Source organism: Poecilia reticulata, chromosome 2 (assembly GCF_904066995.2).
Source record: "Poecilia reticulata chromosome 2, P_reticulata-male-v2, whole genome shotgun sequence".
Taxonomy (NCBI): Eukaryota; Metazoa; Chordata; class Actinopteri; order Cyprinodontiformes; family Poeciliidae; genus Poecilia; species Poecilia reticulata.
This window is the reverse complement of record NC_088831.1, coordinates 15,422,680-15,447,280: the sequence shown is the minus strand read 5'-3', so window position 1 is coordinate 15,447,280 and position 24,601 is coordinate 15,422,680. Positions and strand designations below refer to the sequence as shown.

General features: G+C 37.7%; 1 protein-coding gene across 3 annotated transcripts in view; it reads right to left on the bottom strand.

The window, feature by feature from the left end:
- tmprss3a (transmembrane serine protease 3a) overlaps window positions 1-24,601 on the bottom strand; it is a 39,014-nt gene that overhangs the window by 10,831 nt on the left and 3,582 nt on the right. The window contains exons 1-6 of one of the 3 annotated variants that reach the window (XM_081598434.1): window positions 24,290-24,371; window positions 23,446-23,680; window positions 23,023-23,139; window positions 21,016-21,132; window positions 19,165-19,288; window positions 15,848-15,967 (exon numbers count right to left, since the gene is read on the bottom strand). In XM_081598434.1, the coding sequence (XP_081454560.1) occupies window positions 15,848-15,967; window positions 19,165-19,288; window positions 21,016-21,132; window positions 23,023-23,139; window positions 23,446-23,479 (512 nt within the window). In that variant the 5' untranslated portion in view covers window positions 23,480-23,680; window positions 24,290-24,371. Of the gene's footprint in view, window positions 1-15,847; window positions 15,968-19,164; window positions 19,289-21,015; window positions 21,133-23,022; window positions 23,140-23,445; window positions 23,681-24,289; window positions 24,372-24,601 lie in introns of those variants that run through there. The other 2 variants (XM_008438546.3, XM_017303001.2) reach the window with 2 other exon arrangements.

The following is a 24,601-nucleotide window of genomic DNA, read 5'->3' as shown; positions in this document are numbered from 1 at the left end:
AGAATGGATTTATCCCAGACCGGTAGGTGAGTCCCACATTACAAGCCGCTCTGCGTAACATGCGGCGACCGGCTGTTAATGAGGCAATGAAACCTCAAGCTGCTTCGCCTCGTCGAGACCAAGCAGGCTGTGGATATAAGCAACACTTCGGGTGTTATTGTCTCCCATCACTCCCAGATGGAACCGTCTGGTTGCAGAGAAACAAGCTCAGGGCTCCCGTTAGTCAGTATCGTGAGTTAAAATTTTCACGAAAGTTAAATGTTTATTTTTGTGGCGCATCTATCTTATTTTGAAGGGATATATAAACGTTACCATAGCGACCAGAGTCAGAGCATTTGGGCTGCGGTCGAGAGGAGATGAGTAGAGCTTGAGTCTTAAGTCTGGTTTAGATGGCAAGATTTAAGAATTGTCAGCCGATTCTCCAAACCTCTGTGACCACAGAGCTGATAAAGTCCAACAGATTCGATCGGTTCGTGTGTCCAAGGCAGGAGCAACACGAACCGATTCCAGTCACGAACATCCCGATTCCAGAGGATAATCCAGTAAAACCTCCAACATAGTGGGAATTTAGAATAACCAAACACGGATGACGATGTAGAAGCAATAGTGATAGTTTGTGGAGTCATTTGAAGAGATAAAAGATGTAACAAAAGGAAAAGGCGGTGGATAAAAGACGACGGGAGCAGCCGCTCTATTTGCTGCACTATGATTTGGAGGTGAATGTTTTTCATAGTTAACATTTTTAATTGAATAAACATAATAATGACCTTTACATTTAATAATAAACATTTCCACATATCTTCGATATCCACCGGACTCTCAGTTGCTCATATGTCAGCTGTTTGGGATTCCCCTCTGTTCTTACGTCACCGCGCTTTCTGATTGCTACCTGTCACATTCAGCAGGTTGTATTCTCGTTCCCAGACAGGAACAAACCATACAGGTTGCGATAAAAACTCCAAGACAACCCAAATAGGGCATAGTCAGGATTTAGCGGGAACACCAACAGCACCCCCCATTCCCGGGCCGCAGCACAATTTTCCAAGTCTTGACCGGTCTGCGGTAGTAAAAGGTTGGGGACCACTGACTTGCAGCACCGGTGTTAACGCTATAAAATGAACGCTCTCTATCGAGGTATCACCCATGGAGAGATTTCTTTACTTAAATGGGTTAATTTTTCAGAGGGATACAAAGTCAGGGTATCGTGATTTTAGTAATTACATGTTTAAAGATCCATTTTCTGTTGTCCTTCCATGGAAGCGGGCAGCCTTCAAACGGAAATAAAACACTTTTTAATACAAGTTGCTACTTAACATGATCACAGAACTGCCAAAACATATGTACAAAAATACCAGACAAAGTGAATCACAGCAACGTCATCAGCTGGTGAAACGCTGAACTGATGGGGAGAAGCAGGCACGTGCAGAAGGTGGGGCTGGAGGTGCTTGAGCACCTGACCCTTTTGCTCCTTGATCCCCAAGTGCCCTTTAGGTCAATTTTTTTTTTTTTTGTATTATTATTTTCTAAGGCCTCTTCTGACATAATAACATGTACTAAAATTATTTGGGGTTTTTTTTTGTACAACATAAGCCCTCCGGACACCTTGTTACCCTTTGACCTTTTGGCCGTGACTCATGACGCAGTTGCCTCTCGCTCAGTGAGATAAAGCGGCTAACTGCGGAGCTCAACGTAGCGAATGTTCCAGATTACAGAACAGGTTTTTGTGAATTATATAAAAAAAACGTTTTTGGTGAAACGTTGAATTATCGTTTCTGCTTCAGCTCAGAGTAGCGGTTTAAGCAGAGAGGTAATGAAATACAACAGACACTGACAGGTCTCTGCGCCTGCCTTTCTCTGAAGAACTACTGAGCGGAAGGAGACAAGACAGGTGAGGAAAAACTGTTCTTATCTATCGATTCAGTATTTTTATCATGCAGACATTAGGCTGTTGTTGCTGTGCTATTAGCTAGATGTCAGCTACGACTTTGCTAGCAAAGCTAGATAACTAAAAAGCTGCTTCCCTATGTACGAGGCACATCGCCCATCTAAAACCGATCATCTCCAATATGGATATATGTCCGATCTTCTAATTTCCTTTGCTGCATAATGTACATTTCATTTATTCTGGCGTTAGGTAAATGTATCATGAAGGAGAATCGCACTTAAATCAAAGTCCAACAAGTTGTTTGATTAATGCTGACTAAATTATATGCATTGATTAAACAACAACACACTGAATTGTGTAGTTAATACTGACTAGTTGTTTTCATTTGAAATAGGTTTTGGAACCATTTTTTGAAAAATTACCAGGAAAATAGTGGTCTCCATGGATACATTGATCAAACAACTACATCTTAAATTGGGTAGTCTCCATGGATGCATTGATTAAACAACAACACACTAAATTGTTTAGTTAATGCTAACTAGTTGTTTTGTTTTTAAATAAGTTTTGGAACCAGTTTTTTTGAAAGATACCTGGTAAATAGTGGTCTCCATGGATGCATTGATTAAACATCAACACACTAAATTGTTTAGTTAATGTTAACTAGTTGTTTTGTTTTTAAATAAGTTTTGGAACCAGTTTTTTGAAAAATACCTGGTAAATAGTGGTCTCCATGGATACATTGATCAAACAACTACATCTTAAATTGGGTGGTCTCCATGGATGCAATGATTAAACAACAACACACTAAATTGTTTAGTTAATGATAAACTAGTTGTTATGATTTTAAATAAGTTTTGGAACCAGTTTTTTGAAAAATACCTGGTAAATAGTGGTCTCCATGGATGCATTGATTAAACATCAACACACTCAATTGTTTAGTTAATGCTAACTAGTTGTTATGATTTTAAATAAGTTTTGGAACCAGTTTTTTGAAAGATACCTGGTAAATAGTGGTCTCCATGGATACATTGATCAAACAACTACATCTTAAATTGGGTGGTCTCCATGGATACATTGATTAAACAACAACACACTCAATTGTTTAGTTAATGCTAACTAGTTGTTATACTTTTAAATAAGTTTTGGAACCAGTTTTGTGCAAAATTACACAACAGTGGTCTCCATGGATGCATTGATTAAACAACAACACACTCAATTGTTTAGTTAATGCTAACTAGTTGTTATGATTTTAAATAAGTTTTGGAACCAGTTTTTTGAAAAATACCTGGTAAATAGTGGTCTCCATGGATACATTGATCAAACAACTACATCTTAAATTGGGTGGTCTCCATGGATACATTGATTAAACAACAACACACTCAATTGTTTAGTTAATGCTAACTAGTTGTTATACTTTTAAATACGTTTTGGAACCAGTGTTGTGCAAAATTACCCAACAGTGGTCTCCATGGTTGCATTGATTAAACATCAACACACTCAATTGTTTAGTTAATGCTAACTAGTTGTTATGATTTTAAATAAGTTTTGGAACCAGTTTTTTGAAAAATACCTGGTAAATAGTGGTCTCCATGGATACATTGATCAAACAACTACACACTAAATTGTTTAGTTAATGTTAACTAGTTGTTTTGTTTTTAAATAAATTTTGGAACCAGTGTTGTGCAAAATTACCCAACAGTGGTCTCCATGGATGCATTGATTAAACAACAACACACTAAATTGTTTAGTTAATGTTAACTAGTTGTTTTGTTTTTAAATAAAATTTGGAACCAGCGTTGTGCAAAATTACCCAACAGTGGTCTCCATGGATGCATTGATTAAACATCAACACACTCAATTGTTTAGTTAATGCTAACTAGTTGTTATGATTTTAAATAAGTTTTGGAACCAGTTTTTTGAAAGATACCTGGTAAATAGTGGTCTCGATTGATGCATTGATTAAACATCATTACACTCAATTGTTTAGATAATGCTAACTAGTTGTTATGATTTTAAATAAATTTTGGAACCAGTTTTGTGCAAAATTACCCAACAGTGGTCTCCATGGATGCATTGATTAAACATCAACACACTCAATTGTTTAGTTAATGCTAACTAGTTGTTATGATTTTAAATAAGTTTTGGAACCAGTTTTTTGAAAAATACCTGGTAAATAGTGGTCTCCATGGATACATTGATCAAACAACTACATCTTAAATTGGGTAGTCTCCATGGATGCATTGATTAAACAACAACACACTAAATTGTTTAGTTAATGCTAACTAGTTGTTTTGTTTTTAAATAAGTTTTGGAACCAGTGTTGTGCAAAATTACCCAACAGTGGTCTCCATGGTTGCATTGATTAAACATCAACACACTCAATTGTTTAGATAATGCTAACTAGTTGTTATACTTTTAAATAAGTTTTCGAACCAGTTTTTTGAAAAATACCTGGTAAATAGTGGTCTCCATGGATACATTGATTAAACAACTACATGTTAAATTGGGTGGTCTCCATGGATACATTGATTAAACAACAACACACTAAATCGGTGCTTGTCAACCTTTTTTGGGCCAGCGTAGATGTTTTAATTTTTATGCTTGTGAGCTTTCAGTAGAAAAACAAAAGTTACAGGTCCTTATAATGCCATACAAATATGAGACAGAAACATGGATTATATCTTTATATAGACCTGTCTATTGATTTATAGATTAGTAGTTTTAATGGACAGAAATTACAAAGAACAAATCTGGTTCTTAATCAAATCCTATTGAGTCAAATTGAAAGTGTCATGGAGCCATCAGCCTCTGGCATGAAAAATAATATTGAAGAAATAAATATAGCAAATATAATTAAAAACATAAATAAGTGCTCAGTTCTTTACTGTTATGGTCTGTAAGATATTTATTCTCAGTACTAGATATGGTCTCAACAAACCCATGGCACTTCAACAATATTATTTTACCTTTTATCTGGAAATAGTGTCTGTGTATTATTGCTATACTCCGTATTAATTATTGCTCGAAAGGTCTTGCCATACCAGTTTATTCCTCTGTATTTACTTTAGTTTCTTAGTTTATTCTTGCATTTTGTTCTTCATTCATTTCCATTTAGTTTCCTTATATTACTATTATCCTCTCTTGGTTTATTGCTATGTCCACCTTAGTTTCTTCCTGTTGCTAGATTTTATTTTATCGTTTGTTGACGCTCATTATCAGTAATCTTCACTCATCACCTGCTGCGCCGTCGTTCAGTGTCGGATTCTCTGTTTTTATGCCATAATTCACATCTAGTTCGTCGCTCCGTTTTATGTCCCGCTTCTCCTGTTTCAGAGTTTTGCGCAATGTGCGCGTCGTTTTTTTTTTTTTTAACCCCCTAAGGTGCAGTGCGGTCAGGAAGCGTATCGATGGGGAAAAGGCAGACTGACATAAACTTTTTAAAACGGAAAAGATTTCTGCATTCTGATTATTGAAATTTAAAAGTGCGGTGTTGTTCCATCACCCCCGTTTCATACCGGACCACTTACAGCAGTGGTCCCCAACCCCCGGTCCGTGGACCGGTACCGGTCCGTGCAAGAAATGGTGAAATATTTCCGTTTTATGTATTATTTGAGTCTGGAGGATCTTTTATTTTGAAAATCCTTTAACCGGATTCTCTCGGTTACTTGTGCGCCAACACTGAGCCCACAAGCAGCAAAATGAGTAAGAAACAGATCAGATGCCTTTGGAAAGTTTCTTTGCAAAGGGGAAAAGGCCCAGAGAAAAGACAGGAGAATGGATTTATCCCAGACCGGTAGGTGAGTCCCACATTACAAGCCGCTCTGCGTAACATGCGGCGACCGGCTGTTAATGAGGCAATGAAACCTCAAGCTGCTTCGCCTCGTCGAGACCAAGCAGGCTGTGGATATAAGCAACACTTCGGGTGTTATTGTCTCCCATCACTCCCAGATGGAACCGTCTGGTTGCAGAGAAACAAGCTCAGGGCTCCCGTTAGTCAGTATCGTGAGTTAAAATTTTCACGAAAGTTAAATGTTTATTTTTGTGGCGCATCTATCTTATTTTGAAGGGATATATAAACGTTACCATAGCGACCAGAGTCAGAGCATTTGGGCTGCGGTCGAGAGGAGATGAGTAGAGCTTGAGTCTTAAGTCTGGTTTAGATGGCAAGATTTAAGAATTGTCAGCCGATTCTCCAAACCTCTGTCACCACAGAGCTGATAAAGTCCAACAGATTCGATCGGTTCGTGTGTCCAAGGCAGGAGCAACACGAACCGATTCCAGTCACGAACATCCCGATTCCAGAGGATAATCCAGTAAAACCTCCAACATAGTGGGAATTTAGAATAACCAAACACGGATGACGATGTAGAAGCAATAGTGATAGTTTGTGGAGTCATTTGAAGAGATAAAAGATGTAACAAAAGGAAAAGGCGGTGGATAAAAGACGACGGGAGCAGCCGCTCTATTTGCTGCACTATGATTTGGAGGTGAATGTTTTTTCATAGTTAACATTTTTAATTGAATAAACATAATAATGACCTTTACATTTAATAATAAACATTTCCACATATCTTCGATATCCACCGGACTCTCAGTTGCTCATATGTCAGCTGTTTGGGATTCCCCTCTGTTCTTACGTCACCGCGCTTTCTGATTGCTACCTGTCACATTCAGCAGGTTGTATTCTCGTTCCCAGACAGGAACAAACCATACAGGTTGCGATAAAAACTCCAAGACAACCCAAATAGGGCATAGTCAGGATTTAGCGGGAACACCAACAGCCCCCCCCATTCCCGGGCCGCAGCAAAATTTTCCAAGTCTTGACCGGTCTGCGGTAGTAAAAAGGTTGGGGACCACTGACTTGCAGCACCGGTGTTAACGCTATAAAATGAACGCTCTCTATCGAGGTATCACCCATGGAGAGATTTCTTTACTTAAATGGGTTCATTTTTCAGAGGGATACAAAGTCAGGGTATCGTGATTTTAGTAATTACATGTTTAAAGATCCATTTTCTGTTGTCCTTCCATGGAAGCGGGCAGCCTTCAAACGGAAATAAAACACTTTTTAATACAAGTTGCTACTTAACATGATCACAGAACTGCCAAAACATATGTACAAAAATACCAGACAAAGTGAATCACAGCAACGTCATCAGCTGGTGAAACGCTGAACTGATGGGGAGAAGCAGGCACGTGCAGAAGGTGGGGCTGGAGGTGCTTGAGCACCTGACCCTTTTGCTCCTTGATCCCCAAGTGCCCTTTAGGTCAATTTTTTTTTTTTTTTGTATTATTATTTTCTAAGGCCTCTTCTGACATAATAACATGTACTAAAATTATTTGGGGTTTTTTTTTGTACAACATAAGCCCTCCGGACACCTTGTTACCCTTTGACCTTTTGGCCGTGACTCATGACGCAGTTGCCTCTCGCTCAGTGAGATAAAGCGGCTAACTGCGGAGCTCAACGTAGCGAATGTTCCAGATTACAGAACAGGTTTTTGTGAATTATATAAAAAAAAACGTTTTTGGTGAAACGTTGAATTATCGTTTCTGCTTCAGCTCAGAGTAGCGGTTTAAGCAGAGAGGTAATGAAATACAACAGACACTGACAGGTCTCTGCGCCTGCCTTTCTCTGAAGAACTACTGAGCGGAAGGAGACAAGACAGGTGAGGAAAAACTGTTCTTATCTATCGATTCAGTATTTTTATCATGCAGACATTAGGCTGTTGTTGCTGTGCTATTAGCTAGATGTCAGCTACGACTTTGCTAGCAAAGCTAGATAACTAAAAAGCTGCTTCCCTATGTACGAGGCACATCGCCCATCTAAAACCGATCATCTCCAATATGGATATATGTCCGATCTTCTAATTTCCTTTGCTGCATAATGTACATTTCATTTATTCTGGCGTTAGGTAAATGTATCATGAAGGAGAATCGCACTTAAATCAAAGTCCAACAAGTTGTTTGATTAATGCTGACTAAATTATATGCATTGATTAAACAACAACACACTGAATTGTGTAGTTAATACTGACTAGTTGTTTTCATTTGAAATAGGTTTTGGAACCATTTTTTGAAAAATTACCTGGAAAATAGTGGTCTCCATGGATACATTGATCAAACAACTACATCTTAAATTGGGTAGTCTCCATGGATGCATTGATTAAACAACAACACACTAAATTGTTTAGTTAATGATAAACTAGTTGTTATGATTTTAAATAAGTTTTGGAACCAGTTTTGTGCAAAATTACACAACAGTGGTCTCCATGGATGCATTGATTAAACATCAACACACTCAATTGTTTAGATAATGCTAACTAGTTGTTATACTTTTAAATGAGTTTTGGAACCAGTTTCTTGAAAAATAACTGGTAAATAGTGGTCTCCATGGATGCATTGATTAAACATCAACACACTCAATTGTTTAGTTAATGCTAACTAGTTGTTTTGTTTTCAAATAAGTTTTCGAACCAGTTTTTTGAAAAATACCTGGTAAATAGTGGTCTCCATGGATACATTGATCAAACAACTACATCTTAAATTGGGTAGTCTCCATGGATGCATTGATTAAACAACAACACACTAAATTGTTTAGTTAATGATAAACTAGTTGTTATGATTTTAAATAAGTTTTGGAACCAGTTTTTTGAAAAATACCTGGTAAATAGTGGTCTCCATGGATGCATTGATTAAACATCAACACACTCAATTGTTTAGTTAATGCTAACTAGTTGTTATGATTTTAAATAAGTTTTGGAACCAGTTTTTTGAAAGATACCTGGTAAATAGTGGTCTCCATGGATACATTGATCAAACAACTACATCTTAAATTGGGTGGTCTCCATGGATACATTGATTAAACAACAACACACTCAATTGTTTAGTTAATGCTAACTAGTTGTTATACTTTTAAATAAGTTTTGGAACCAGTTTTGTGCAAAATTACACAACAGTGGTCTCCATGGATGCATTGATTAAACATCAACACACTCAATTGTTTAGATAATGCTAACTAGTTGTTATACTTTTAAATGAGTTTTGGAACCAGTTTTTTGAAAAATAACTGGTGAATAGTGGTCTCCATGGATGCATTGATTAAACATCAACACACTCAATTGTTTAGTTAATGCTAACTAGTTGTTTTGTTTTCAAATAAGTTTTCGAACCAGTTTTTTGAAAAATACCTGGTAAATAGTGGTCTCCATGGATACATTGATCAAACAACTACATCTTAAATTGGGTAGTCTCCATGGATGCATTGATTAAACAACAACACACTAAATTGTTTAGTTAATGATAAACTAGTTGTTATGATTTTAAATAAGTTTTGGAACCAGTTTTTTGAAAAATACCTGGTAAATAGTGGTCTCCATGGATGCATTGATTAAACATCAACACACTCAATTGTTTAGTTAATGCTAACTAGTTGTTATACTTTTAAATAAGTTTTGGAACCAGTTTTGTGCAAAATTACACAACAGTGGTCTCCATGGATGCATTGATTAAACATCAACACACTCAATTGTTTAGATAATGCTAACTAGTTGTTATACTTTTAAATGAGTTTTGGAACCAGTTTTTTGAAAAATAACTGGTAAATAGTGGTCTCCATGGATACATTGATCAAACAACTACATCTTAAATTGGGTAGGCTCCGTGGATGCATTGATTAAACATCAACACACTAAATTGTTTAGTTAATGTTAACTAGTTGTTTTGTTTTTAAATAAATTTTGGAACCAGTGTTGTGCAAAATTACCCAACAGTGGTCTCCATGGTTGCATTGATTAAACATCAACACACTCAATTGTTTAGTTAATGCTAACTAGTTGTTTTGTTTTTAAATAAGTTTTGGAACCAGTTTTTTGAAAAATACCTGGTAAATAGTGGTCTCCATGGATACATTGATCAAACAACAACACACTAAATTGTTTAGTTAATGTTAACTAGTTGTTTTGTTTTTAAATAAGTTTTGGAACCAGTGTTGTGCAAAATTACCCAACAGTGGTCTCCATGGTTGCATTGATTAAACATCAACACACTCAATTGTTTAGTTAATGCTAACTAGTTGTTATGATTTTAAATAAGTTTTGGAACCAGTTTTTTGAAAAATACCTGGTAAATAGTGGTCTCCATGGATACATTGATCAAACAACTACATCTTAAATTGGGTAGTCTCCATGGATGCATTGATTAAACATCAACACACTCAATTGTTTAGTTAATGCTAACTAGTTGTTTTGTTTTTAAATAAGTTTTGGAACCAGTGTTGTGCAAAATTACCCAACAGTGGTCTCCATGGTTGCATTGATTAAACATCAACACACTCAATTGTTTAGATAATGCTAACTAGTTGTTATACTTTTAAATAAGTTTTCGAACCAGTTTTTTGAAAAATACCTGGTAAATCGTGGTCTCCATGGATACATTGATTAAACAACTACATGTTAAATTGGGTGGTCTCCATGGATACATTGATTAAACAACAACACACTAAATCGGTGCTTGTCAACCTTTTTTGGGCCAGCGTAGATGTTTTAATTTTTATGCTTGTGAGCTTTCAGTAGAAAAACAAAAGTTCCAGGTCCTTATAATGCCATACAAATATGAGACAGAAACATGGATTATATCTTTATATAGACCTGTCTATTGATTTATAGATTAGTAGTTTTAATGGACAGAAATTACAAAGAACAAATCTGGTTCTTAATCAAATCCTATTGAGTCAAATTGAAAGTGTCATGGAGCCATCAGCCTCTGGCATGAAAAATAATATTGAAGAAATAAATATAGCAAATATAATTAAAAACATAAATAAGTGCTCAGTTCTTTACTGTTATGGTCTGTAAGATATTTATTCTCAGTACTAGATATGGTCTCAACAAACCCATGGCACTTCAACAATATTATTTTACCTTTTATCTGGAAATAGTGTCTGTGTATTATTGCTATACTCCGTATTAATTATTGCTCGAAAGGTCTTGCCATACCAGTTTATTCCTCTGTATTTACTTTAGTTTCTTAGTTTATTCTTGCATTTTGTTCTTCATTCATTTCCATTTAGTTTCCTTATATTACTATTATCCTCTCTTGGTTTATTGCTATGTCCACCATAGTTTCTTCCTGTTGCTAGATTTATTATATCGTTTGTTGACGCTCATTATCAGTAATCTTCACTCATCACCTGCTGCGCCGTCGTTCAGTGTCGGATTCTCTGTTTTTATGCCATAATTCACATCTAGTTCGTCGCTCCGTTTTATGTCCCGCTTCTCCTGTTTCAGAGTTTTGCGCAATGTGCGCATCGTTTTTTTTTTTTTTAACCCCCTAAGGTGCAGTGCGGTCAGGAAGCGTATCGATGGGGAAAAGGCAGACTGACATAAACTTTTTAAAACGGAAAAGATTTCTGCATTCTGATTATTGAAATTTAAAAGTGCGGTGTTGTTCCATCACCCCCGTTTCATACCGGACCACTTACAGCAGTGGTCCCCAACCCCCGGTCCGTGGACCGGTACCGGTCCGTGCAAGAAATGGTGAAATATTTCCGTTTTATGTATTATTTGAGTCTGGAGGATCTTTTATTTTGAAAATCCTTTAACCGGATTCTCTCGGTTACTTGTGCGCCAACACTGAGCCCACAAGCAGCAAAATGAGTAAGAAACAGATCAGATGCCTTTGGAAAGTTTCTTTGCAAAGGGGAAAAGGCCCAGAGAAAAGACAGGAGAATGGATTTATCCCAGACCGGTAGGTGAGTCCCACATTACAAGCCGCTCTGCGTAACATGCGGCGACCGGCTGCTAATGAGGCAATGAAACCTCAAGCTGCTTCGCCTCGTCGAGACCAAGCAGGCTGTGGATATAAGCAACACTTCGGGTGTTATTGTCTCCCATCACTCCCAGATGGAACCGTCTGGTTGCAGAGAAACAAGCTCAGGGCTCCCGTTAGTCAGTATCGTGAGTTAAAATTTTCATAAACGTTAAATGTTTGTTTTTGTGGCGCATCTATCTTATTTTGAAGGGATATATAAACGTTACCATAGCGACCAGAGTCAGAGCATTTAGGCTGCGGTCGAGAGGAGATGAGTAGAGCTTGAGTCTTAAGTCTGGTTTAGACGGCAAGATTTAAGAATTGTCAGCCGATTCTCGAAACCTCTGTGACCACAGAGCTGATAAAGTCCAACAGATTCGATCGGTTCGTGTGTCCAAGGCAGGAGCAACACGAACCGATTCCAGTCACGAACATCCCGACTCCAGAGGATAATCCAGTAAAACCTCCAACATAGTGGGAATTTAGAATAACCAAACACGGATGACGATGTAGAAGCAATAGTGATAGTTTGTGGAGTCATTTGAAGAGATAAAAGATGTAACAAAAGGAAAAGGCGGTGGATAAAAGACGACGGGAGCAGCCGCTCTATTTGCTGCACTATGATTTGGAGGTGAATGTTATTTCATAGTTAACATTTTTAACTGAATAAACATAATAATGACCTTTACATTTAATAATAAACATTTCCACATATCTTCGATATCCACCGGACTCTCAGTTGCTCATATGTCAGCTGTTTGGGATTCCCCTCTGTTCTTACGTCACCGCGCTTTCTGATTGCTACCTGTCACATTCAGCAGGTTGTATTCTCGTTCCCAGATAGGAAAAAACCCCACAGGTTGCTATAAAAACTCCAAGACAATCCAAATAGGGCATATTCAGGATTTAGCGGGAACACCAACAGCCCCCCCCATTCCCGGGCCGCAGCAAAATTTTCCAAGTCTTGACCGGTCTGCGGTAGTAAAAAGGTTGGGGACCACTGACTTGCAGCACCGGTGTTAACGCTATAAAATGAACGCTCTCTATCGAGGTATCACCCATGGAGAGATTTCTTTACTTAAATGGGTTCATTTTTCAGAGGGATACAAAGTCAGGGTATCGTGATTTTAGTAATTACATGTTTAAAGATCCATTTTCTGTTGTCCTTCCATGGAAGCGGGCAGCCTTCAAACGGAAATAAAACACTTTTTAATACAAGTTGCTACTTAACATGATCACAGAACTGCCAAAACATATGTACAAAAATACCAGACAAAGTGAATCACAGCAACGTCATCAGCTGGTGAAACGCTGAACTGATGGGGAGAAGCAGGCACGTGCAGAAGGTGGGGCTGGAGGTGCTTGAGCACCTGACCCTTTTGCTCCTTGATCCCCAAGTGCCCTTTAGGTCAATTTTTTTTTTATTTATTTTTTTTATTATTTTCTAAGCCCTCTTCTGACACATAATAACATGTACTAAAATTATTTGGGGTTTTTTTGTACAACATAAGCCCTCCGGTCACCTTGTTACCCTTAGACCTTTTGGCCGTTACTCATGACGCAGTTGCCTCTCGCTCAGTGAGATAAAGCGGCTAACTGCGGAGCTCAACGTAGCGAACGTTCCAGATTGCAGAACAGGTTTTCGTGAATTATATAAAGAAAACGTTTTTGGTGAAACGTTGAAGTATCGTTTCTGTTTCAGCTCAGAGTCGCGGTTTAAGCAGAGAGGTAATGAAATACAACAGACACTGACAGGTCTCTGCGCCTGCCTTTCTCTGAAGAACTACTGAGCGGAAGGAGACAAGACAGGTGAGGAAAAACTGTTCTTATCTATCGATTCAGTATTTTTATCATGCAGACATTAGGCTGTTGTTGCTGTGCTATTAGCTAGCTGCTAGCTAACGAATTTGCTAGCAAAGCTAGATAACTAAAAAGCTGCTTCCCTATGTACGAGGCACATCGCCCGTCTAAAACCGATCATCTCCAATATGGATATATGTCCGATCTTCTAATTTCCTTTGCTGCATAATGTACATTTCATTTATTCTGGCGTTAGGTAAATGTATCATGAAGGAGAATCGCACTTAAATCAAAGTCCAACAAGTTGTTTGATTAATGCTGACTAAATTATATGCATTGATTAAACAACAACACACTGAATTGTGTAGTTAATACTGACTAGTTGTTTTCATTTGAAATAGGTTTTGGAACCATTTTTTGAAAAATTACCAGGAAAATAGTGGTCTCCATGGATACATTGATTAAACAACAACACACTAAATTGTTTAGTTAATGCTAACTTGTTGCTTTCATTTAAAATAAGTTTTGGAACCGGTTTTTTGAAAAATACCTGGAAAATAGTGGTCTCCATGGATACATTGATCAAATAACTACATCTTAAATTGGGTGGTCTCCGTGGATGCATTGATTAAACAACAACACACTAAATTGTTTAGTTAATTCTAACTAATTATTTTCATATGAAATAGGTTCGGGAACCAGTTTTTTGAAAAATTACCTGGAAAATAGTGGTCTCCATGGATACATTGATTAAACAACTACATGTTAAATTGGGTGGTCTCCGTGGATGCATTGATTAAACAACAACACACTAAATTGTTTAGTTAATTCTAACTAATTATTTTCATATGAAATAGGTTCGGGAACCAGTTTTTTGAAAAATTACCTGGAAAATAGTGGTCTCCATGGATACATTGATCAAACAACTACATCTTAAATTGGGTGGTCTCCATGGATGCAATGATTAAACAACAACACACTAAATTGTTTAGTTAATGCTAACTAGTTGTTTTGTTTTTAAATAAGTTTTGGAACCAGTTTTTTGTAAAATTACCTAACAGTGGTCTCCATGGATGCATCGATTAAACATCAACACACTTAATTGTTTAGTTAATGCTAACTAGATATTTTCATTTGAAATAAGTTATGGAACTAGTTTTTTTGAAAAATACCTGGAAAATAGTGGACACAATTGATACATTGGTTAAACAACAGCAAGTTAAATTTGATGCATTGATTAAACATCAACACAATAAATTGTTTAGTTATTTGAAATAAGTTTTCGAACCAGTTTTTTGAAAAATACCTGGAAAAGAGTGGTCTCCATGGATACATTGATTAAACAACAAGACACTAAATCAGTGCTTGTCAACCTTTTTTGGGCCAGCGTAGATGTTTTAACTTTTATGCTTGTTTCCGTTTCATGGATTATATCTTTATATAGACATGTCTATTGATTTACCAAAGAACAATGCTGCATAATGTACATAATGTACATTGCATTTATTCTGGCGTTAAGTAGACGTATCTTTAAAGAGAATAACACTTAAATAAAAGTCCAACAAGGATATTCATTTAGAATTAAAAATAACTCACCCTGAATTACCATGATAGATATAAAGTGTGTAATTAATGAAGGGCAAAAAACTCAATCCAGACTTTAAGTTTAGGGTCTGGTTCACAGAGTATGCAGTTAAATTCTTTCCCCCAATTATTCAATGGCGATTTTTTTTTTACCTCAGTTAAGTAAAATAAAATTGTAATCAAAACTTTTGGAATTGTAATGATTTATTTTTTTTAAAAAAAAACAAATCGTTTTGTTTAAAAAACTTTTTTTTTTAGTTAAATAACTAATTTTTGTCTCGTGAACATAAAAAGTTATTTGCCAAACAAACTTTTATTTGCACACATCAGAAATCTTTTGTTGTGATTTTGGGCCCCACCCACAACGTCATGTGAGAATCACAAGCAAAACTTTGGGTCAAACAAAAACATAGAATATCAAGAAAAGATTTATGACATGCACAAATAAGTTTGCTTTGCAAAAAAAAATACTTCATGAGACAAATGTGTGATTTAAATGTTTAAAATAGTTTTTTTAAGCAAAACTCAGTAGGCTTTTCTCATGGTGACATGCATTAACAATTAAATTTTTGCTTTTGTTTTTTTGTTTTGTTTTTTTTCTGTCCTACAATGCTGTTAGATATGCCCTTTTTTGTTTTTGAGCACCTGCCCCTTTAGTGGTCTCTGCACAGCCCTGCTGCAAATAGTTTTCTTTTTTATTCTCTTGGTCAAAAGGAATTGTCAGGCTTATTCTGCATAAACTTCCCTCACCTGTGATGATGAAATGTCGCATACCTGAAGGTTGCAGCACTCTGAAGCTTAATGACCTCTGCCTGGCTGTAGTTGATGGAAATTAGGTTGGTTTGAAGGTCCTGCTCAATGGAGGTCAGAGAGATGAAGGAGGACTCCACATATCTAGTAACACATTTTCAAACACACTTATATAGGTATGTACAAGGAACTATTTACTTTACTGTAAAATGACACAGCTTCCGAAGGTTTTTTGTGCTTTTGATAAATGTCGACATTGAAGTCATTCAGAGCAAACATCTGTTCACTACGCTACACATTAAATAGTATTTGAATCATAGGTAGACTGGTGTTGTCCCATACATGCGACAAGTCAGTCAAGACCTCCGCACAATAATTAAGTGCAGTGAGTGACTTTTTTTTTTAATCACAAATGCTCGTGATGCTAGCTTTGCTAACATCACGTCAACGGAGCTTACCTCTCTTTGAGCTACTTTTCTAAGTGACGAAAAAAGTTAGATGTTGTCCCCACTGACTGTGAAAGCGAAACACTCCTCAGTTAGCTGTGGCCATAGGATTTCTTATTATTTATGCAGCGCAATTCTATTACTGACTATTGGACATATTCTGCCGCTCAGAGGAAACCACTGCGCATGTCTCAGAGCGCTGCGTGCGAGTGAAAGGTGGGGAGGGGGAGGGGAGTAACAAAAACACCTTATTGGTAAGTCACGTTATTGCTTGGATTTTAATTGGTATGGTTTGCATCCAGTGAAAACAGAGATGTTAGCAAATAAACTTGACAGTATGCTGGCAAATTAGTAATATTTTCACAGTTACGGTCTTGAAATAAAATCCCGAGTCCTCAGCGCCCGAATCCAAGACCAAATGCGGTCAAGAACGAGACAAGACCGAGACCATCAAAAAATGGTCAGGACACCACGACCGGTGTCGAGTACCACAACACTGATTGTGGATGCAGAGCAGGAGCAAAAAGTAGAGAGAGAAGGAGGAAGTTCAAACCATCTCTACAGTCTCACGTTGTAATGGGCAAAGTGAGATCATTAGTTAACCAGATGGATGAACTTCAAGCCCCGTCAAGGACTCGGCAAGGTAACGATACATAGCCGCGTGAAGCTGACACACCACCCACGTCAAAAAATCCAGCAAATAGTCTGAATGGTTAGTGCTCCGTTTGTGCAGGTTTGTGCCGTTAAAATTTTCGTTTGTGCAGCTTTCGTCTTTGAGATGTTAAAAGTTATAATTTTGGCCGATGACGTCACCATCCCCCCATATCGCTCCAAAACAAACCAAAGTGGGCTAGTTCGTTAGTGCTCCGTTTGTGCAGGTTTGTGCCGTTAAAATTTTCGTTTGTGCAGTTTTGGTTTCTGAGATATTAAAAGTTATAATTTTGGCCGATGACGTCACCGTCACCCTATCATGTTCCAAATCAAACCTAAGTGTGGGCTACTTCTTGTAATTCTTCAGATTCTCAGCTGTTGTACAATGTGTACATTTTGTTTTGAACTTCAATAAAGACTTAGAACAAGAAAAAATGTGTCTCATTTCAAGAAATGTTTTAAGATAGCAATGTTTTTTCACGAACATAGCGTTCTCTCCACAATAATTGAATCCTGCTAATAAAGGACATGCAGCCTGACCCTAACGTAATGTGTATAACCTGTTCAACTGTGCTTTGATTTCGGAGGTGGTCTGAAGAATTATATTCACATTGTTGATGTACTGTCTGCTGATTATGCAGCAAACGTGTAAAAAAATTACATGAGCCTATAAAGGCCAATTTGCTAGTTGCTTGAGCAAAGTTTTTGCCGAGTAAAACGGAAATGTGTCATTATTTCAAAGTTCATCCAAGTAATGCACTTAATATTTAGTAAATATATTTTCAATGCAACGACTTTCATTTCATCCAATTTCTTACATTAAATGTGTATGGGCTTCAAGGAGACATGTTTTGCGAACTTTGACATAGTTCTCACACAACTGGGATTGGCTCCACCAACACTGTAGTGAGCCTCCTCGCCCCCTCCCCCCGATCTTGTTTTGCAGAGCAAGTGTAATTTCAACCTCTCGTTAATATTCTAGCGGTCTCAAATCGTTTTGAATAAGTCATTTTTGGAATTTTTTCAACCTCGATTTTGATTTTTGAACAAGGTAAGTAAATTAATGCTCAACTAGCAAATTGGCCTTTATAGGTTCATGTAATTTTTTTACACGTTTGCTGCATAATCAGCAGACAGTACATCAACAATGTGAATATAATTCTTCAGACCACCTCCGAAATCAAAGCACAGTTGAACAGGTTATACACATTACGTCAGGGTCAGGCTGCATGTCCTTTATTAGCAGGATTCAATTACTGTGGAGAGAACGCTACGTTCGTGAAAAAACATTGCTATCTTAAAACATTTCTTGAAATGAGACACATTTTTTCTTGTTCTAAGTCTTTATTGAAGTTCAAAACAAAATGTACACATTGTACAACAGCTGAGAATCTGAAGAATTACAAGAAGTAGCCCACACTTAGGTTTGATTTGGAACGTGATAGGGTGACGGTGACGTCATCGGCCAAAATTATAACTTTTAATATCTCAGAAACCAAAACTGCACAAACGAAAATTTTAACGGCACAAACCTGCACAAACGGAGCACTAACGAACTAGCCCACTTTGGTTTGTTTTGGAGCATATGGGGGGATGATGACGTCATCGGCCAAAATTATAACTTTTAATATCTCAGAAACCAAAACTGCACAAACGAAAATTTTAACGGCACAAACCTGCACAAACGGAGCACTAACGAACTAGCCCACTTTGGTTTGTTTTGGAGCGATATGGGGGGATGGTGAACTCTAGATGACCTAAAAAATAATGTTTAATATCTCAGAAACCAAAACTGCACAAACGAAAATTTTAACGGCACAAACCTGCACAAACGGAGCACTAACCATTCAGACTATTTGCTGGATTTTTTGACGTGGGTGGGGTGTCAGCTTCACACAGCTACAATACATGACTGCAGGATTGTATCCCCGACACCAAACAACAGTTACAGTGCATACTAATGAGACTCCACCACTCAGCACCTGTAACTGTGGTATATTGATCTTTGATATATTAAATATTCAACTTGTTGGTCTTGTGTTAAATTGTGTATTGATTCTAATTTCTTTGTTCATGTCAAGTCATCTTAAGTTAAATGAAGTAAACTATTTTCTGCCTTCACTCTCTGTGGATAACAGGCTAAAGCTTCAGATTAAAATATTAACCCAACTCTAAGCAGAAAAAGAGAAACACATTTCAAAATTAGCAATTAATATTAAAAAAAAAAGAAGAAAGCAGGAAGACCTTGAGTATCCCAGTTGCTTGCAGGCAGAGATCCCCAGCTGGTTGCTCCATTCCTCAGAGCACACTGTCCTCCACTCTCCTCTCTTTTGAACCTGCAGAACTGAGCTCCTGCCACTCAGACGTACTAATGAACAGACAGATCACAAACAGTACAGTTAGTAAAATGTTATCTGTATGTTTCTTTAGACAAATCTCAATTTTAACTTAACCTTCCTGCATTAGGGCGACGCTCAGGAGGCGCACAGGAAATTTCACGGTTGGACAGCGGAGAAAGAAGAAGTGCTCTCACCAGACCGCCATTTTCCAAAACCACACAAAAAACCCTCCAGGGTCACGCACAGAGAAAAAAAAAACCTAACCCATCCTGACCCATGATTTAACAGCTTTTTGGTCTGACATTTTTTGTCTTTATTGAGGTGCATACAGACAGCAGATAACTTCAGACTGTTTTATTGCCATCTATGGGGTATCTGACTTTTGCTCCGCTCTTCCTTTGCCTGTACAACAGGCCATCTCTTTTGGGATGGTTGTCATTCTCACAGAGTGGAAGTCTGTCTCACCTCAATCGTTTAAGTACTGGCCGAATAACATGGTTTCCTGTTTACATCTCAAAAGAATATGCTACACTCGCAGTGATAATGTTCCCAGACATGTTAGCCTCAATGTTTATGGCAGTTGGCAGAACACTTAGAACGCTGACGCTATTGCGCCCTCTACTGCGCATGCAGGAAACTTTCAGGTCGTTTGCCCGTTCAGACTGCAGAACATATACAGGTCGCATATGTGTGGCAGTGTGAACGACCCGGCAAAAAAAAATCCGATTTGACAAAAAAATCAGAATTGAGTCACTTCAGGCTGCAGTGTCTCTGCTGGCTTACAAAACATGGAACTGCCTTTTGTCACAGTCGCCTGGCAACCTCTCAACCAATAGAATGAAAGTGTTGCAGTGGGTGCGTTTGTTTTCTTCTAGCAGGTGTGCCTGTATGGCTACTATCGCCTGCGCCACCGACTGGACGTAGGGAGAAACAATGACGTCAGCGTTCTGCTTCGTAGTACACTAAATATCCGCCAGCAGTGTGTTGCTGCTCGCTAACAGCTACTGATATTAGGCAGAATTTTGTTCACCCAACCAATGACAACAGTCATAACGTAATATCTATCTAAGATGTTTGTTGCCACAACAGTCCACCATCCACATGTTAGACTATCAGACTCCTACTTCACAGTGGATACTTTCAACCTCAGTTGGCCTTTCATTCTGCATTTTCATGATTATTCTGTATGAGGGACAGGAACATGTTGGCAAATAGGAGGGCATGAATGCTCATATGAGGGAATTCTACAAAGTTAAAGACTCAATACCATCTAGTACTCCACTGTTGGATTTTCTTAAATTAAATTTAGAATTAGTATGTGCATGTATGATCTATGCAGTTCACAAATGGATGGGATCATGAAGAAGGAACATCATATGACATATATGAATATTAACATTTAAAGACATTAGCCAACATGTCAAACCTTGGGTGATAATAGGTATATTGATCTGTTGTAAAAAGCTACAAAGTTTTAATTGACGTCATACAGGTAAAAAAATCAGTTATACAAAATACAAAAACAAATTATGTAAACTTTTAACTTGGGGAAAAAGTTGGGAAAAATAACATCTAATAAATTGTCTCATTAATTGGCTTCAAAAATTTAGAAGTCAGGCTAGTAATCCTTGCTTACCTAAAATAGAAAATATTTGGTCTGATTTTACACCAGACAGCGAAGGAAATAAAGTACAGTGTGTAAATCTGGTTTCAGCTGCAGAGACATGAAATGTGTCTTGATACCAGTGCATCTCACCACAACCAAGCTCATCTTCATGGTTTTCGCAATCCATTGTTCCATCACACTGAGCCATAGCACTGACACACTGGGATGATGAACCACAGCGAACCTTTCCCACACAGCTTAGACCCACTGTAGATGAAGAGATGAAAAATGTGTGCAGTGTAGTCTTTGTTAAATTTGATAATAATGGGTTATCATTTATTTTGCTTATCCTCAAAAGAAATGAGGATAAGCAAAGTTCAAAATACATGACGCACAAGAAGTTATAAGACAATGATGCTCTGCATATACTCACTCACAAAACACATACACCACTACATATGTAGCCAAGTGAACTAATATAACACATTAAAAAAGGGTTAGAGGTTATTGTGTTTTAGGCTGATTATCTGTCCCAATAGAGCAGGGGTGTCAAACTCCAGTCCTCGAGGGCCGGTGTCCTGCAACTTTTAGTAGTGCCTCTGCTGCACCACACCTGAATAGAATAATTAGGTCATTAGCAAGGCTCTGGAGAACTGAGGAAGTAATTAAGCCATTTGATTCAGGTATTTTGTACCTGGGGCACATCTAAAAACTGCAGGACAGCGGCCCTTCAGGACTGGAGTTTGACACCCCTGCAATAGAGCTAATATTGTGATTACTAGATCTCAGAGGATCTGAGGGAACAATGCCCATATAAGAGCAGCAGTAAGCGTGTCAAACACTGCAAACAAAGATGCCTATTTATGGGCTGGCCCATAAATGTGCCCACCAGGTAATGCTGTCATAATTTAACCAAAAAGATATAATAGAATCATCTTTATAGCCTGTGGAGGCCCATTGGTTGATTGGCAGTGGGCTAATTCAATGAAATCTCTCAGCTCTATTTTACAACCCCAATTCAAATGAAGTTGGGACATTCTGGGAAACATACAGTATATCACAAAGACTGAGGAGAGAGAGAGAGAGAGAGAGAGAGAGAGAGAGAGAGAGAGAGAGAGAGGGGCAGATTACACGGGGTACTGTGAAACATGAATCTAACACTAAGGCAGAACTAAACAGGAAAAATAATTAAACCACAGTAATTAAGAATAACTAGACACAAGAAATAAACTAGAATCATTAAAGGACTGAACAAAAGAAAATTAGGAACAAAACTGACCTAATTAAAAAAAGGAGACTATGAAACACAGAATACCTCAAAACAACCCAGGACCAGTTAGGTGGTCTGTGAGTATTTGTTAAATGGGTTAAGTGGTCTTCAGCCGGAAAACGTTTGAGAAACACTGATCTAGCACTGCACAACAACTGATGGGCATTTTGTTGTTTTCATACAATTATCAATACTATACCAAGATTTGGCTGGCAAGTTGTTTTGCCATATAAGTAATGGCAGTCCACACTTATTCACTGGAATTACATCATCACAGTTTTTTTCTATTTTGCTCAAATAATCCCAAAAGGAAAATATCTGTCCATCTGTATGTGACATCAATCTGAGATGCACTTGGGTTTTGCAGCAAGACAATAATTCAAAACACCAGCAATTCCACCTATGAATAACTAAAGAAAAATAAAATGAAGCCAAAGTCCTGACAAGAATCCTATTGAGATTACAAAGACAGTTAATTCTCAAAAACCCTTAGAACTAGAACTGGAACAATTTTGCATAGATGAGTTAGCCACAATTCCTCCACAGCACTGGAGGACTCATTGCAAACGCTTGATTGCAGTTGCCTAATCTGTTATTTGGTCCTTTAATAAACATCGACATTTAAAAACTGCATTTTGTGTTTACTTGTGTTGTTTTTGACTAAAATAATTGGTTTGATGTACCGAAACACTGAAGTGTGACAAACCTACGGGGAAAAAAAGGGCATCAAGAAGGCATCAAACAGTTGTTCACAACACTGCAATGAACTGACAATAACCCTGGAACAGAAAAAAAAAACTTTTTGTACAACAACTGTGCATTAGGATCTTGTGGTTGAGTCAGTCATTGCCAGGTCCAGAGAGGTAACACAAAGCTGGGCTCCTTACCTCCGAGCCCAATCCCGAGAACAAGAAATATCATCAAGATGAGGCTTGAAGCGATCAGCAGTTGAAATCGATGAAGAATGATTCTGTTTTTCCATCCCTTAACCAACTCACTGTCTGCTAATAAATAAAAAAAACACAGAATAACATTTTGAATATTTAGCTGAACCCCTGATTTTTCCCAAGAATAAATACTTTCTCCCAGTATTCTGTACTTTCTGATAATCAGAGTATGTTTTTTCATATTCACAAAGGCTGACATGCGAGATGGATTGTGCCTACTATAGAAGAATGTTGTCCATCTTTGAAGTGTGTAGATGTTGGAGCAGTTGTAGTGTGATCCAAATAATAAAAAGTGATAAAATGTTCCAAACTGCCATGATTAACAGGAAGTGTGTTCATATTGAAAACATCAACATATCTCACCATGAACAAAAGGCTGAACTTTTGTGACTGGCATGGTTGGACTGGGTGCAGCTTGAGAATGAAGCTCTTCTGGGTTGCCTGGATCTTTCTCTGGTTGAAAATCTGCAATAAAGCTGCCAAGTGGACTGACAATAAAAGTGTTGGGGGTTTCTACCGTGGGGAAATCTTCCTCCGTAACCGAAACCACTTCGATCTTGGAGCTGTCTGAACCTCCAACTATCTCTGTCTTCAGTTCCTAAATGAAAGTTATGTAAAGTTAATTTATTTGGACATCCAACTGATCAACATACAGTTAACCCAAAATCATTTTATGGCCATGACAGATTTAAAAATTCACACTGCCACATATGCGACCTGTATGTAATTCTGCAGTCTGAACGGGCAAACAACCTGAAAGTGTCCCGCATGCGCACTAGAGGGCGCAATAGCGTCAGCGTTCTCAGTGTTCTGCCAGCCGCCATAAAAAGAAGAAGTGCTCAGTGTTTAAGGAAGTAAACATGGAGGCTAACAGTGGAGCTTAGCTTACATATTTGAAATTGTTGTCCAACCGGAGCAGCATATTAACAACTTAATCCTCATTATAGTCCGTCATAGTTGTTTTTCTTCCCTCTTACGCGTATCAGGACGCAGAATTTGTTGAGTATCAGTGACGTTCAGTTTTCAGATGAATGCAGCTTGGACGTTTGGTCGCATTTGAATCGGATACGTATCGGATATGGGTCGCATTCGAAAAGAATCCGACCTGTGCTGTTCAGACTGTCATGAAAACAGATACAGGTCGCAATACGTCAAAAAAAAAAAAACAATCGGAATTGGGTCACTTTAGGCTGCAGTGTGAACGCACCCTAAGTTTATTCCACTTGGCGTCGCTCTTGTTCTACGTTTCATAGAAGTCTTTAGCCAGCTAGCAACGTATGAAGAACCTCTCGACGCGTGACGTCATTACAGCTTTTTTTATTTTTTTATTTTTTTATTGACAATAAGGTGGTTTTCAAAATATCAAAATTAATACAAATTTGTAACAAAACAGAGAGGATAATAATGCCAGGGTGTTACATATGGAGCACAAACAAAATGAAAAGCAAATATACAAATAAAAAGTTAACTCAAAAAGATGTTAAAGTGAGAGCACATGTCCATTGTCTTAATGGCTTTT